The following is a 16,782-nucleotide window of genomic DNA, read 5'->3' on the forward strand; positions in this document are numbered from 1 at the left end:
AGGAGCCAAGGGGGTCAGCAGACAGAGCCAGATTTCCAGGGCTTTGAACACTGAGCAGAAGAGTGTCGTGTGTCCAGGGAAGGGTTCTGAGCAGGAGAGTAGCATAGCTAGACTGGTCTGCACCAAGGAGGAGGAAGGTGGCTCAGCAGGGAGGGTTTGGGGCAACCGGGCAGAAAGTGCACTTGTGGCCTGACAGTGGGGATGGAGACATGGTCTCCCTTGTATGGGGTGCTGGAGTGAGAACAGTAAGCAAGACAGACAAAGGTCAAAGATGAAGTATGATGTACAGGCATATCTCGTTTTATTGTGCTTCGCAGGTATTGTGCGTTTTATTGTTTTGCTTTGTTTTTTGGTTTTGGTTTATTTATTTTTATTTTATTTTATTTTTTTACAAATTAAAGGTTTGTGGCAACCCTGTGTTGCACACTTCTCTTGGCACCATTTTTTCTCACAGCATTTGCTCATGTTGTGTCTCCCTGTCACATTTTGGTAATTCTTGCAATATTTCACAGTCTTTCATTATCATTATATTGGGGATCTGTGGTCAGCGATCTGTGGTCAGTGATTATGACTCACCAAAGCCTCCGATGATGGTCAGCATGTTTTAGCTAAAGAAAGGAGCTAAATAAAGTTTTTTTTGGGGGGGATTAAGATATGTACATTGGTTTTTTTTTAGACGTAACTATGGTGCACCTAATAAATTAGAGTATAGTGTAACGTAACTTTTATATGCCCAAGGAAACAAATTCATTTGATTTGCTTTGTGGTGTTATTTGCTGTATTGTGGTGGTCTGAAACCAAACCCACAGTATTTCCAAGGTACACCTGTATTCGCTGTTGTAACAAAGTAGCATGAACTGGGTGACTAAAGACAACAGAATGAATTCTGCCATGGTTATAGAGGCCAGAAGTCTGAAATCGGGGTGTGGGCAGGGCTGGATCTTCTGGAGGCTCTGAGGGAGAATCTCCCATGCCTCTCTCCTGGCTTCCAGTGGCTGCTGGTACCCATGGCAGGTCCTCGGTTTGAGGTTAGGTCCACTCCAATCTCTGCCTCTGTTTTCACATGGTCTTCTCCACGTCTGTGTCTCTTCTTCTGTCTCTTATAAGGACATCTGTCATTGGCTTTAGGGCTCACCCTAATCCAAGATGATCTCTTCAAGGTCCTCGACTTAATTAGATCTACAAAGACCCTTTTCCCACACATGGTCACTTTCACAAGTTCTGGAGGCCAGGACTTGGATATATCTTTGGGGGACCACCATTCACCCCACTGTGCAGGGAGTAGGGCCTGGCCCAGGGCAGAGCCAGGAGACCAGGAAGAGCTGACTACAGCACTGGTCCCGTTGTGTGATGGTGGGGGCCGGGCTGGGCTGCTGAGATGGCTAGATTCTGGCTAGTCTGCATCGGAGAAAGTCATTTGTTCTATCCGTCCCCGAGGACCTCCTGGGTGCCACACTTCATCTGGGCTTGGGGGCATGCCATGTTCAGCGTGACATGCTGTGAATGTGTCAGGTACCGTTCCTGTCCGGTGGAGCCCACAGTCTAGCGAGGGAGAAGAATAATCGAGAAGGAAATGAGGACACAATAAAACATCAGAAATTGACAAGAAGGCTTGAACATGTTGGGTTGCGGCGGGGATCGCTGGTGGCGACTTCAGCCAGGGTGATCAGGGCAGGGCCTCTGGTGCAAGTAGGCAGACGAGAGGAGCCAACCTTGCAAAGACCTGGGGAAAGGAAGAGGGAAGAACAGGTGCAAAGCTCAGAGGCAGGATCCCGCTAGGCAGAGTAACAACGGACCCCTCTTATTCAACCCTTTTTCTTCTCTGGGCACTTAACACACTTGACAGGTATTAGGCTGAGAATTGCATTGTTTGGGTGGCTGCTCTGGGCCCTGCTTCCTGTTTGTAAATAGGGCAGTGGCGGGACCTACACTTTGTTGAGCTGGAGATCACCTCAGAAGTCGTTAGGTTCAGTCTTCAGACAATCCAAGTAAGGAAACTGAGGGCTAGAGAGAGGGCAGGGTCTGCCCAGGCCCCACAGCTTTAGGCAGTCGAGGAGGCTTTGAACTAAGACCATGAACTCTAGGGCACTTTTTCCTTCTGGGCCGTGCTGGGGCCCAGAGCTCCTGGACAGATGCTTGAGAAATCAGTCCCGCCTCCTCCTTGGACCCTTACCCCTGGGGGCTTCCTGGGCTGACCCCTGCTCTTATAACTTGCTTGCTCCTCTCTCTTCCTCGCAGGGTGGATACGAATGAAGTTGCTGGGTAGATAAAGTGCTAATTCCCTTCTGATTTCTTACTGACAGTGCTTCCTTCCATGGGGAGAGGACAGCAACAGAGTTGATTGAGAATATAGGACGTGCTGGGCCCCGTCTTCAGAGATCTACCTCTGCCTCTTTTCTCCCCACCATGCCCTGGGAGGTGTGGAATCTCATGGTCCCCATCTACTGGGAGGCCCAGAGAGGGAGGCATCTGCCCGTGGCCGCTGTATGAGTGTCGCCAGGCTACCGTAACAAATGACCACAAACCCGGTGGCTTAAACCCACAGGAATTGGTCTTCTCCAGAGTTCCGGCGACCAGAAGCCTGCATTCGAGGTGCTGGCAGGACATGCTCCCTTGGAAGGCTCTAGGGGGAATTCTCTCTTGCCTCTTGCAGCTTCTGAGGGCTCCAGGTGTCATGAGCCTTGTGGCCACGCCACTCCAGTCTCGTCCCCTGTGTTCTGTGTTCTCTCTCTCCTTAAAAAGACACTGTCATTGGATTTAGGTCCCACCTGGGGAATCAGGATGATCTCATCTCATACGTACCTTAATTACATCTATAAAGACCCTACTTCCAAATGAGGTCACAGTCTGAGGTTTCGGGTGGACATGACTCTTCGGGGACACTCTTCAACAACCACAGTTGTGTGCAGGCAGAAAAGGTAGGGCTGTGTTTGCATCAGCCCCGTGACACCAGCGTTTGTCCTGTGCTTCATGCTCCTACTGTATCCTTGGACACGTTAGACGGGGTGCTCGCTCTCGTAGAAATCGACAAAAAACTCCAGGAAACTGATAAAGGAAGATGGTAGTTTCAGACTGTGATGATAGTGCTGAAGAAATAAAATGGGCTGGGAGCATATCAGTTACCCGTCAGTTCCATGGCCGTGTAACAAATTACCCCGGAACCTAGAGGCTTAACACAAGGCTCAGTATTATTTCCTGTGGCTTCTGTGGGTTAGGAAGTCAGATTTCACCAAGATGTCACCATCTCGTCTGCTCTGCCACATCTGGGGCCTCTGCTGGCTGACTCAGAATCCGGGGCCATAATCACCGAAGTTTTGTTCCCTGAGACGTGTTGTTAGAACACCTGTATGCGGCCTCTCCACGTGGTCCGGGCTACCTTGCGACGCGGTGCTGGGTTCTGAGGGCCACTGTCCCCAGAGAGTGTGAGAACATCTGTGTGCCTAGAGGAAGGGGGTGCTGTCTCTGTGCCCCCGCCTCGGAAGTCACACAGCATCACTACTGCTATGTTCTCTTCATTAGAAGTGAGTCCCTGAGTGGGGTTGTAAAAATATTAAAAAAAAAAAGAAGAAGAAGAAGTGAGTCCCTGACTCTGCCCCTGCCCCCCGAGAGGCGGGGAAATAGGACCTGCCTTTTGAAGAGAAGACCGTCAAAGAATTTGCAGGCATGTTCTCAAACAGCCATAGTGATCCAAGCTGGGCAGGGCAGGGAAGACCTCCTCAGGCAGGAGACATTGGAGCTGAGAGGTAAAGGATGTGCAGGAAGCCTGATGAGAGGTCTGGGGGAGAATATTCCAGCAGTGGCAATTGCATGGGCAAAGGCCCTGGGGGCAGGAACCTTTGCTGTGCTGAAAATCAGGGAAGGAGGCGAGAGTAAGCTAGAGGAATAGAGGATGATGAAGTGGGCAGACAGATGGGACTGGGGCAGGTAGAAGCCTTCACAGGCCCTTTGGAGGGTTAAAACATTTTTGTGGGGGGAGGGCGCCTGGGTGGCTCAGTTGGTTAAGCATCTGACTCCTGTTTTCGGCTCAGGTCATGATCTCAGGGTCGTGCCCTGCATCGGGCTCCATGCTCAGCATGGAGCCTGCTTAAGATTCTCTTTCTCCCTCTCCCTCTGCCCCTTGCCCCTCTCTTAAAAACTAAAAACTAAAAAATAAATAAAAGATTTTATTACGGAAGATTTCGTGCCTACCAAAGTGGAGAGAATAATGTAATGAGCCCATGTGCCCATGCCCCAGCATCCATGACCTTCACTTGCTCTTCCTCCGCTGTTTGAGTCCCGCTGGCACATCCTTTCACCTGTTTGTTTTCTAGAGTCTGTCTCTGGAAGGCAAGGAGTTCCCCTTTTTAACCTTGCTGCAAGACAGTCTTCCTGAGTTTTCTTTTTCGTTTTTTTTGTAGTAAAGCGTGTATAAAATTTACCTTAGTGACATTGAGCACATTTCACTGTTACGTAACCACCACCTCTGTCTGGTTCCAGAACATTTCCATCACCCTAAAAGGAAACCCTGTTCCCATTAGCAGTCATTTCCCCTCCCCCTAGCCCCTGGCCACCACCAATTGGCTCTGTTTTCATGGGCTGTTTTTTGTTTTTTTTTTTTAAGATTTTATTTATTTATTCATGAGAGACAGAGAGAGAGAGGCAGAGGGAGAAGCAGGCTTCCCGCTGAGCAGGGAGCCCGATGCGGGACTCGATCCCAGGACCCTGGGATCATGACCTGAGCCGAAGGCAGACGCTTAACCATCTGAGCCACCCAGGCGCCCTCATGGGCTCTTTTTGAGGTATCACTTACGTATAATAAAATATACCCATGCTAACTGTATGTTTGGGCTTTTGACAAAGGTCCACATCCAGGTAACCACCACCATCAAGATACAGAACATTCCCATCTCGCCACAAGACTCCTCCTGCCCCTTTGCCATCAGTATTCTAATCCCCCAGCCCCAGCCCTGGCCCCCTGCTCCCACCGATCTGCTTCTCCCACCTGATCAGCTTCGCCTCTGCAAAGCAGGTGCTCACTGCCGTCTGGGGCGTGAAGGAATCCGTGCCTCTGCACTGGTCGCCAGGGAGGGGCGGGATGCTGGGCTCTGGGTTCAGGGGCTTGGATGTAGTCATTCAGCCTCTGTTTGCTGAGCACCTCCTATGTGCCAGGCTCCTGGTCAGATGCTTCCCCTGGTCATTGCTAACAGAGGCTTCGAGGAGCAGAGCTCTGGGATTGGAGGCCGTTGGTCACCCTGAGAGTAACAGGGCAGGCACCCAGAGGGAACCGGTGGGGAGCAACCTTTGTTTATGCTCCTCACAGCTGTCCCCATGCCTGCCCCTCTTCACAGCAGCCTTGCCCTGAGACCTTGCCCCTCCTCTCACCAAAGATCTGGCCAGCCACAGAGATGTGACTGCTTTTTTGGGGCTGCAGGGTTCAGGCCTGGCCTGGGAGATCCAGATGCCTCTCTCTCTCCCTCCAACACTGTCCTTTGGGATTATTTGTGGCAGGCTCACTGCATTCCAGGAGAGTGGGGCCTCAGTCTATCTCCACTGCTGTCTCTCCAGGGCCTAGAACAAAAATAGACATAAGTCCCTGTCATCCAGAACAGGGAGAGATAGCCCAGGAGCAAGATGGTAGATCAGTACCCTGCATATGGTATTTGACAGTATAAGTGCTGTGTTGAAAAAAACAAAACAAAACAAAGCAGGGACCAGAAAGGGGGGCGGTGGTACAGTAACAGATGGGTGTCCAGGAATGGCCACCCGAGAGGGTGGCATTTGAGCCAAGACCTGATGGAAGTGGGGGGAGGAGCCATGTGGATGTTGGCAGAAGAGTGGTCCAGGCAAAGGGCATCATGGCCTGTGCAAAGGCCCGGAGGTAGGAGCATGCTGGGTGTGCTCAAGGAACAGCAAGAAAGCCCTGTGGCTGGAGTGAGTGAGCGAGGGGGAGGTGGTAGGGGGAGCAGGATGGAAAGGGAGGTGGAGTGGGAGAAAGTTGGGGGGAGAGAAGGGTTATGTCTGGGTCACCACTGGGTCTTGCCCATCTTGGGCCTGGCATATGGTAGGTGCTCATTATTTGGGAGAGGAGTGGGAGAGTCTGCCTCTGTGCTGGCTGCTACCCCTCGGGATGGAGGGCGCACTGAGGTCCAGGTTTGAGGACATGAGCACAGTCCGGCCTGTTTACTGGGCACCTGGTATGTGCCAGGCTCCTCGGCCAATGCAGATGTGACTTCCCCTGGGTGCTCACAATCTGGGGGTGGGGGGAATACACTCATTACCGAGTGGCTTTGCACAAGGGCTTTGATGGAGTATAGGGGATAGGGAGAGCTCCCAAGGTGGGCAAGAGAGCATTTTCTGAGCACAGCCAGTGCCTGCCCCAGTCTGGCCCCATTTGGGGGACTCTATGCCTTGATGGGGGAGCAGTGGGCACGTGCAGGGGCCGAGCCCTGGAAGTCTTCCTGGAGGAGATGATGAGGACGCCAGGTTGGGGTGGATGGAGCATGAGGAATCCAGGCTGAAGGTGGGTGGTGGGGTCCATGGGAGGCTCTGGTTGTCCCAGGAGAGAGAAAGAAGGATAGGCCTGGGGCCCCCGCTCCCTCAGGGTCACTGAGCTAGCTGGGGTGGAGAAGGACAGAGTAACTCTGATTTTCATGGCATGGCGTGGCATGGCCAGCTTTGACAATCTGTGTACTTCTGGGCTGGCTGGTAAATAGCCCTTTCTATGCCCTTAGTACCCCAAGAGACCCGGCAACCAAAAGGTCCTTATTGAACCTTTGCCATCCTTGGGGGCGCAGGGACCTTTCCCTCTGCTTTCTCCAGATGGAGATGCTGAGGCTTGGAGAGGTCTCCTGGAGGCCAGGCAGGGCACCCAGTGACGCCATCCCCTCCATCCCCCACTCCCAGCGGCCTCTTCGTGCTGATCCGTGTACGTCTGGAGCTGCGGCGGCACCAGCGCGCCGGCCACACCATCCCGCGGATCTTCCAGGTGGTGGCGCGGCGGCAGCCGGATCGCCTGGCGCTGGTGGACGCGGGCAGTGATGTGTGCTGGACCTTCGCGCAGCTGGACGCCTACTCCAATGCTGTGGCCAACCTCTTCTGCCAGCTGGGCTTCACACCAGGTGACGTGGTGGCCATCTTCCTGGAGGGCCGGCCAGAGTTCGTGGGGCTCTGGCTGGGCCTGGCCAAGGTGGGCGTGGAAGCTGCCCTGCTCAACGTTAACCTACGGCGCGAGCCCCTGGCCTTCTGCCTGGGCACCTCGGGTGCCAAGGCCCTCATCTTCGGAGGGGAGCTGGCGGCAGGTGAGGCTGGGTGCAGGTGTCATCTTGAGCCGGGACCCTGGGGTTTCCAGGGCTGGGAGATGGTGTGGTGCCTCCCAGGCCTTGGCTGGCCTTGACCGTGACGTATGTTTTGGGCCGCAGTGGTGGCCGAGGTGAGCGGACAGCTGGGGAAGAGCCTGCTCAAGTTCTGCTCTGGAGAATTGGGGCCCGAGGGCATCTTGCCGGACACCCAGCTCCTGGACCCGTTGCTGAGGGACGCCTCCACAGCCCCCCTGGCACAGCCCCCTGACAAGGGCATGGATGGTGAGGCCAGGGTGGGATGCCCTTCTTGCGCCAATGCCCACCCTGTCCCCTCAGCCCACTCACCCGGTCCTCGGTCCCCAACACGTGCCTCTCCTGCAGATCGACTCTTCTATATCTACACTTCGGGGACCACAGGGCTGCCCAAGGCTGCCATTGTAGTGCACAGCAGGTAAGGGGCCTGTGGGCCTCACCCCAGCTTTGGGGAGTGACTCCAGGTCGCCTCTACGGCTGACCCCTTCCCTCAGATCTTGTTGGGATCTTGGGGACATTTCTATCTTAACCCAGTAAAACCCACGGCCCATCTCAGGACAGTGCTGCTCTGTGTCCCTCCTTGGTCTCTTGCTGCTCTTGCTCCCACCCCTAATGGCCCTGTTCCCCTCAGTGGACACAGGAGGATTTAAAAAATCCTAAACTAGACCTCCCCTGTGCCAGACTTCCCTGTATCTGCCTTGGCCCTCGGAGTAAAATCCATGCTCGCCTCGTGCACCGCCTGCCAATTCTCTGCTGTCCTGTTGCTCTTCTCCACCCCTTGCTCATGCCCTCGGCTCCTTACACGTCCTCAGATCTGCCACGGTCCTTCTAGCCTCAGGGCCTTTGCACATGCTGCGCCCACCACCTGGACGCTCTTCCCCAGCTTCCCCTGCCCCCTCCCGCCATGGCTCCTTCTCACAAGGTCTCAGCTCATGTGTCACCTCTCCACACAGGATCCCCCAACCTCTCTGGCTGTGTCACCTTCAGCCCCTCTCCGTTTCTCAGCTCTCTTGTATTCCTCATGGCCCCTAGCACCAGGGATAATTATTGGCAGCATGTTCTTCTCCCCCACCCCTGTGAGCTGGGCTGGCTCTGCCTGGGTCCCTGCTGCCTGCGTCCCTCCCTCCCCCGCCATGCTCCCCCTGCTCCCATGCCCCGGAGGATGTAAGTCCCAGCCCCTGCACCCCCCGCCCCTGCAGGTACTACCGCATTGCAGCCTTCGGCCACCACGCCTACAGCATGCAGGTGGCAGACGTGCTCTATGACTGCCTGCCCCTGTATCACTCGGCAGGTACTTCGGGCAGGTGGGGGCGGGGTGGGGGGGCAGGGACTGGGGACTCCTCACCGAGCCCGCCCTTTGCAGGTAACATCATGGGCGTGGGGCAGTGTCTCATCTACGGGCTGACGGTGGTCCTCCGCAAGAAGTTCTCAGCCAGCCGCTTCTGGGATGACTGCATCAAGTACAACTGCACGGTCAGGCCCCGCCCCTCCTGCGCCGGCCCACTGCCTTCCACCTGCTGGGCCACCCTTGTGGTGCAGCCACTCTCCCGCCCGCCCTCCAGCCTTCCCCCTCCAATGGCCGAATGGCCACTCTGGAGGGGGACAGGAGGGTGGCCAGCCCCACGTTAAACCTTCCCCCGTGTAAACTCAGTGGATCCACATGACTGCGTGAGAATGGGCAAAGGCATCACAAAGACCATTTTGCAGGTGGGGAAACTGAGGCCTATACTGCAGCTGGGATTGGGCCCAGGCTGCTTGAGTTCTCTAAAGAGTCCGCCCTGTGCCCCCGGCATCTTCCCTGCTGGTAGCTGCTAGAAATCAGGAAATGAGACCAGTGTGTCCAGTCATCCCCCTGGGCTGGTGAGGTGTGGGGCTTCCAGATGGGGTAAGCAAGAGGTAGAGGTGGGCGACATCCATGGTCCTGGAGGGGGAGGAGAGGAGGGGGGGTGCTGGGCCCTGTCCTCTCCTCTCTTCTCCCCTCCACGGTGAGAGGAAACCAGGCTGAGGATCTCAGTGCCCTGATGGCGGTAGACATACAAGTGCCAGCACGTTCCTCCAGGAAGAAGGGGTGAGGAGAGGAGAGGAGAGAATGGTCTGTGGCCAGGGACTGACACACTGGCAGGTGCCCACCTCACCTTGGACAGGTGGGGCCCAGAGAGTTTGGGCTGGCTGCCCAGGTCACACAGCTGGGCAGGGTGGGGGCTCTGGGCTGGCAACCTAGGGACCCCTGGGGGCAACGGCTGTGATCTGCTCCACTTTTGAGGATTTTCTGTTTTGCTTGTGGGGAACCCTGGAGGATTGTTGTTAAACCAAGTCTTGAAAGGTGAAAACGGTCTGTTTTATTAACTTGATTATTGAGAGCTGTGAATACAGCTATCCCCCACTCTCTGAGAGTGCCAGTTATATGGCTTCACTGTGGGGAAAGACCTACATCGGTACCTGATTTCACTAACCAAAAGAAATCCGAAGAGCATTTTTTCTTTTACGGGGGAAAAAAAAAAACTGCATTCTGGTACTAATGTAGGTCTTTCGTAAAAGTGAGGTGTAATTCAAACTTAGAAAGCAGGGGCTATGCTTTGCTTGACGTCGTTTCAGCTTATGAAAGCTTTCCTAGGAACGCTCTGTTTTCGGGGAGCAGGCAAAGTCTGTGTACGTGGATGTGGACAGAAAGTATAGGCAATTCCCAAGCACTGTCACCGGCCCCCGAGGGCCTTCAGACACCCCGTCGTGCTCCCTCTAGCCCCTCCCACATCCCTCCTTCTTCATCATTGTGAAGCCGCTCCCAGAGAGCAGTGTGTGTTCTTCATAGCGATGCTTCCAGAAAACCTCTGAAAGATGAGAACCATTTTGTTTTGTTTTTGAGGCAAAAGTCGTATAAAAGAAACCATTTTTATTTTTAAAATATTTTTTATTTATTTGAGAGAGAGAATGAAAGAGAGAGAGAGCATGAGGGGGGGGAGGGTCCGAGGGAGAAGCAGACTCCCCGCTGAGCAGGGAGCCCGATGCGGGACTCGATCCCGGGACTCCAGGATCATGACCTGAGCCGCAGGCAGTGGCTTAACCAACTGAGCCACCCAGGCGCCCCAAAAGAAACCATTTTTAAAGCGGACAGTGCAGTGGTGTTTTGGATATTCACAGTGTTGTGTAACCACCACCTCTGTCTAGTTCCGGAACGTTTCCATCCCGCCAAACCGTCTGCACTAGCAGTCAGTCACTGCCCATTCTTGTCCTCTCACCCCCAGCCCCCGAGGCAACCCCTAACTTGCTTTCTGTCTTTATGGATTGGACTGTTCTGGACATCTCTTGTAAGTGGGACTCATACACTATGTGGCCTTTTGTGTCTGGTAAGGGCTATTGTTAAAACAAAAGAATTGAAAGCAGGGTCTTGAAAGGATATTTGTACACCCTTGTTCGCAGCAGCATGATTTACAAGAACTAAAACATGGAAGCCACCCAGGGGCCACCAGCAGGTGAATGGATAAGCGCAATGTGGTGCATTCATATGACGGAATGTCACTCCGCCTTAAAGAGGAAGGAATTCTGGCACGTTCCACAACGTGGATGAACTTTGAGGACACTGTGTTGAGGGCAATAAGCTAGTCACCAAGAGACAAATGCTGTATGATCCCCTTCTATGAGGGACTGAGAGCAGTCACAGTCGTAGAGACAAGAAGTAGGGTGGCGGGGACCTGGGGCTGGGGGAGGGGGTGGGGGTGGGGCGTCAGCGGTTAGTGGGGACAGAGTCTCAGGTCTACAAAATAAAAAGTCTCAGTTCTACAAAATAAAAGGGTGGTGGTGGCTGCATAACAGTGTGAGTGTCCTTAATACTACCAAGCTGTACACTTAAAAGTGCTTACGATGGTAAATTTCCCATTATTATATGCGAACACAACAAAAAAAGGAAAAAAATAAAAAAACACCTGTAAGCTCAGCACCATCATCACAGCCAAAAAGTGACACTGACCTCTCAGTGTCATCAGGAATCTGGGCAGCAGCTCCATCCACAGTGCCTCACTGGGTCAAAATGTGGTTTTCCCCTGTTTCTATAATTTGAAAAAATCCGTTTTTAGAGGAGACCCACACATTTTGACCAGTCGATGTGTCTCATGAGAATCCCTTCATCTGTAGGAGCCCCTTCTCTCTCTTTTTTTTTGTCTTGTATTTACTGAAGGGTTGTGTGTCCTATAGTATTTTCTGGGTATTGCTGGGGTGTCTCTTAACATGTTCCTCTGTCCCCGGTATTTCCTCTCCATTGGGTCCATCACAGTGTTTCTCAGCATGAGGCTAAGGATATCTGGGGCTGGGTCATTCTGGGGGCGGGGGTTGTCCTGTGCACTGTAGGATATTCAGCAGCATTCCTGACCTGAAAACACTAGATACCAGGAGCACCCCCACCCCAGTTATGAGCATTAAAAATGTATCCGGATGTTGCCAAGTGTTCTGTGAGGACAGAGTTGCCGGTGGTTGAGAACCCCTGGTCTAGATACTTGATCAGCTTCAAGTTCAACTTTTTTTTTGTGGGAGGCCCGCAGTGTCTGGGGTCCCTCTCTGTCCTTGACATGCCATACTCCACTGGGCACTGCTCACTCTCTCCGGACCCTTGATAGTCTGTCCTGTTTCTAAGAAGGGAATTTCTGTGTCAAGAGAAGGTACCCATTAAACACTGAGGGGCCCTTTAAGGAATAGACAGAATCCTCGAAGGATCTGGTGTCTGCCTCTCTGAACTGACCTGAGCTGTCTTCCCTTCAGCCCAGGGTCTGTCCGAGGGTCCAGGCCAGAGGTAAAGATCAAGTGTTTGTTCTCAGTGCAGGGACACAGCCTCAGGGCCATGAGAAGTCATTGTCCCCTAGCGGGCTCAATCATGGCTGACTTGCTCCTCCCCTGGCCTGAAGAGGACAGCTGAGAGCTGCTCAGGGCATGGCTGGGACTACCTGGTGATGGTTTGGAGGGCAGTACTTGGGCAGGATTTTGTGTCATTTGACAAGAGCCAAAAGCCTAACTTAAACCCTGGCTTCCTGAAGAAGGGGATTTATTACTCATGGACCTGAGTCCATGGGGACAGCTTCAGGCATAGCCTGATCCAGGAGTGCCTCTGGCTCTCTCTATTTCTTGTCTTCCTCCTTCCTGAGTGTACAGCTTCCTTCCCAGCCCTGCTTCTCTGGGAAGGTTCCCAGCAGCTCCAGGAGAGAAAGAGCCTCTCTCTTCCTCTCGGTTTATCAGACGTCCCAGGGCTGATTCTCACTGGTCTAATTCTAGTCAGGTGCTCATCCTTGAACCAGTTAGTAGCTGGGGATGGACTGGGCTGACTGGCCGGGCCGTGCCCTATGTTCCTAGAGATGAGATGGGCTGGGCCACGGACATAGTACGGACCTGAGCCTAGGGGGTAGGGAGAGAACTCAGCACCATATCATTTGGATCTTGCCCCACCCTGCTTACCGCCTGGTCAGCAGCTGATGATCTTGGGCATGCTGTTTCCCTCTGTGGATCTCAGTGCCTTCATGTCCAACATGGGGTGTCGGGAGAATTAAACAAATGAGCTCTGTGCTTGGCGGGTAGAATATTTAGCACGTTTGTTTATTCATCAGAGATTTAGCAAGCGCTGTTCAGGGAATGTCTCTCCGTGGCAGTGATCTTTGACTCAAACCCTGAGGGCCCAGATGTGTCCCGGGGAAGAAGGCGCCAGGCAGAGGGCACAGCATGTGCAAAGGCCCTGAGGAGGAGCCCTGTGTGGCAGCAGCTGTTGGTGGGAAATGGAAGGAGAAGAGGCAGGGAGGATGGGGGTGGGGGGGGCAGAGGGAATTGGCCACTGGCAGAAATTTGGACTTCATCCTGTGTGTGAGGGGAAGCTGTCAGTGCTTTGGAGCCGTGATGATCAGCCTGGCGGTTAATCCCGAGCATGTAACTTCTTCATTCAGACTCTGGGGCCAGGCTGCCCAGATTCAAATCAGCTTCTACCGCTTATCAGCTTTGGTCCAGTTACTTACTGTTGGTGGCCCTCAGTAAAACTGGGGATGGTGGTGGTAATCATTTGGAAGTCAACCCAGAGATGAGGACTGGTAGGCCCCTGGGGTATTTGGGAAATGACCCTCCAGGAGTGGATCCTTGAGACAGGGAGGGAAGGAGCCCTGCAGGGGGGCGCCAAGGAGCAAGGGACCCAGTTGGCAACTGGGCTCAGAGAGGCAGTGCCGAGCGCACCCGGAGCTAGGGCTGTGGGGGACAGCCTCCGACTGTGGCTCTGGGCTGAGGGCTGCCCTGTGGGGTGTCAGCGGTGCGCCCCGCCTTCCTGCACTGCTGTGGGTCCCCGGAAGCAGTGTGGGGAATGTAAGGGCAGCAGAGGGGCATGCAGGACGCTGAATTCATCCTTCTGCCCACCCCCTCCCCACCCCCAAGTGAGGATTCAGCCAGGGGTAGGCGTAAACGACCTGGGGGGGGGGTGATTGTTACATGGCCCTTAAGACCGATTTGTTCTTAGCGCCCAGGTTGGAGGGATGACTCCCCTCGGGCCCACCCCTCGCTTCCCCCCCTCCCCCAGGTGGTCCAGTACATCGGGGAGATCTGCCGCTACCTGCTGAAGCAGCCGGTGCGCGAGGCCGAGGGGCGGCACCGCGTGCGCCTGGCCGTGGGCAACGGGCTGCGGCCGGCCATCTGGGAGGAGTTCACTGAGCGCTTCGGCGTGCGCCAGATCGGCGAGTTCTATGGAGCCACCGAGTGCAACTGCAGCATTGCCAACATGGACGGCAAGGTGGGCGGCCGAGGGGTGGCGCGGGCAGGTTATAGGGTTTGGGGATCGCCGCCACCTCGGCCTCCCCGGCCCCCGCGTTCTCCTAGAACAGCCTGACCTGCTGGGAAGGCCCGGCCAGACACACAGGGCGGGGGAATGGGGAGCTCCCAGGACTGCCAGGGCACACACAGTCCTGGGTCTGTGCCACCAGAGTTCAAGTCCTCCGCGAGGCCGTGTACCTTGGGCCAGGGCCTCAGCCTTTCTGAGCCTCAGGTCCCACCTGTGGGGGTGGCAGGGGAGAGCAGGGCTCTGGGGGATCCTGGGCCAGGGTTGGGGTGCCCATCCCCTCCTGCCAGGTAAGTCACTCAGACTCCTTGGGCTTTGGTTTCCTCATCTGTAAATGGGGATGATAGCTCATTGGGACCATGAGCTCAGCACAGCACCCCCAGGTAGCAGGCTCTCTGCAAGATGCATTTATGATTAGCAATCACTGTCTCCATTCTGCCTGAGCAGGACCCTCTCTTATCAAGCCTTACCAAGCCAGGCATAGAGCAGGAGAATGATTATAAAGCAAGCGCCTGGGGGCAGGGATTGCTTTGTGTCTGTCTCCGTGTTGGGGCCCCAGTACCTGAGAACCAGGCCCTGCCCACCCCCCCATCCCCCATGCATATCTGTTGAAGAGACAGCCCCAGAAGATACTCTGGCCACGCTAACAGAAGTTGCTGTTCTAACAAACATACCCAACAGCATAGAGACAGGCATTTCTACTCATCGGACTGAGCCAGGCAAGGTGACATGCAGTGGGCAGCGGGCTCCAGGGTCATTCTAGGCATGTACTTCCTGCCAGTATAGAGGGTTTTATGGACCAGGAGGTGGTGACCAGTCAGTAGGTTTCCTCACATGAATGTGGAGGAGGCTGGGAAGGTGGGAGGAGGGGGCCTGAGTCCTGGGAAGGAGGCACTGCCCTTAAGACCCCCTTTTTCCGATCACCCAAGGTCACAGAGTTCAGGCAATGCAGGGGTTGCCTGAACTAATTCCAGGCCCTGGGGCAGGAGAGGCAAGGTGTCAGTGGGGAGGACGCCATGCCCCCCGGGGCTCCTCATCAACTCGGCTCGCTCCATCCCAGGTCGGCTCCTGTGGCTTTAACAGCCGTATCTTACCCCATGTGTACCCCATCCGGCTGGTGAAGGTCAATGAGGACACCATGGAACTACTTCGGGATGCCCAGGGCCTCTGTATCCCATGTCAGGCCGGTGAGCCAGGCCCTGCCCAGTCCCCTGGGGAACTGGGGCCCCCATCCCCTCCCTGCCCACCCAGCGCAGCCTGAGGGTGGCCTCCTCCCCAGGGGAGCCCGGCCTCCTTGTGGGCCAGATCGACCAGCAGGACCCGCTGCGTCGCTTCGATGGCTACATCAGTGAGAGTGCCACCAGCAAGAAGATTGCCCACAGTGTCTTCCGCAAGGGTGACAGTGCCTACCTCTCAGGTGCGAAGACCCTGGGGGGGCTGGCTGTGGGGATGGTGGGCCACCATCTCACCTTTCCTGCTTCCCTCTGCCAGGTGATGTGCTGGTGATGGATGAGCTGGGCTACATGTACTTCCGGGACCGCGGCGGGGACACCTTCCGCTGGCGTGGGGAAAATGTCTCCACTACGGAGGTGGAGAGCGTGCTGAGCCGCCTGCTGGGCCAGACAGACGTGGCTGTGTACGGGGTGTCTGTGCCAGGCAAGCTGGGGTTGTGGGGGTGGTCCTAGGGTATGGCAGCCCCAGAGGAGCCAAACCTGCACAAGCTTGGAGGCACAGGTGCCCTTGGGCAGTGCTCAACCTGGGTCACTGCACACGGCAGCCTGGGTGGGAGCACTGGATCTGGGGTCACCCCTCATGAATGATAATCAACCTCGGTTTCCTTATCCAGAAAATGGGATCATGAAAGCGACTGTCTCAGGGTTGCAGGGAGTGCTGCAGGAGCTCAATAACATGGTGACTGCTTCAGCAAATGTTATCTCAGATGGAAGGAACTGGAGATCAGAGGCCAGGGGCCTCTGTTTGAGGGTGTATCCAGTCCTGCGGTGAGACAAAAGGTGGGGTGTTCTCAGCAAAACCTCTGTCCCTAGGAGTGGAGGGCAAAGCAGGCATGGCGGCCATCGCGGACCCCCACGGCCAGCTGAGCCCCAATGCGCTGTACCAAGAGCTGCAGAAGGTCCTGGCGCCCTATGCCCGGCCCATCTTCCTACGCCTCCTGCCCCAGGTGGACACCACAGGTGCGGCCTCCCACCTCTCTGTCTGTCCATCCATCTGTCTGTTGGTTCAGCAACCATTTGCTTATTTGTCCTGGTTTAGGCCCCTCTGCCAAGTCTGATTGCAATGGTTCATGGTCAGTGGGCACTGTGGGTGCCCGTAGGGCCCTTCTCTTATTTTATTTGCACTATTATTTATTCCCATTTGTCGATCCCAGCCCCACTAGGCATTCTGCAGTGTCTGGCACCTTTCTTCCATTGCCCACATTTTTCTGATGACTAGGAAATTTGAGCAACTCATCTCGTACCTGTGAGGTTTCCACTCCTGTAAATCAGCTGTTTGTATTTTTTGCCTATCTTTGTATAGCCTTGCTGTCCTTTTCTTTTCGATTGACGAGAGTTTCTCCTAATATTCCAGATGTTAATTCCTTAGCACTTTCGGACATTAGGAGTCTTCTCTTTGGGAGTCTGTTAACGTTGTTAATGGGGCCTTTGTTGAAAAGAAGCCCTTCATTTT

At 54.7% G+C, this 16,782-nt stretch overlaps 1 protein-coding gene across 3 annotated transcripts in view; it reads left to right on the plus strand.

Annotated features, from left to right (window-relative positions):
* The window catches only part of SLC27A1 (solute carrier family 27 member 1), a 33,857-nt gene that overhangs the window by 14,746 nt on the left and 2,329 nt on the right, over positions 1-16,782 (plus strand). For all 3 annotated transcript variants that reach the window (XM_073900960.1, XM_073900961.1, XM_025885452.2), the window contains exons 3-12: positions 6,883-7,277; positions 7,398-7,559; positions 7,659-7,728; positions 8,510-8,601; positions 8,674-8,783; positions 13,843-14,052; positions 15,158-15,284; positions 15,377-15,514; positions 15,589-15,753; positions 16,143-16,289. In XM_073900960.1, coding sequence (XP_073757061.1) covers positions 6,883-7,277; positions 7,398-7,559; positions 7,659-7,728; positions 8,510-8,601; positions 8,674-8,783; positions 13,843-14,052; positions 15,158-15,284; positions 15,377-15,514; positions 15,589-15,753; positions 16,143-16,289 — 1,616 coding nt within the window. The remainder of the gene's footprint in view (positions 1-6,882; positions 7,278-7,397; positions 7,560-7,658; positions 7,729-8,509; positions 8,602-8,673; positions 8,784-13,842; positions 14,053-15,157; positions 15,285-15,376; positions 15,515-15,588; positions 15,754-16,142; positions 16,290-16,782) is intronic.

Source organism: Callorhinus ursinus, unplaced genomic scaffold (assembly GCF_003265705.2).
Source record: "Callorhinus ursinus isolate GAN/ISIS: 27379988/994484 unplaced genomic scaffold, GSC_fseal_2.0 scaffold15, whole genome shotgun sequence".
Classification (NCBI taxonomy): Eukaryota; Metazoa; Chordata; class Mammalia; order Carnivora; family Otariidae; genus Callorhinus; species Callorhinus ursinus.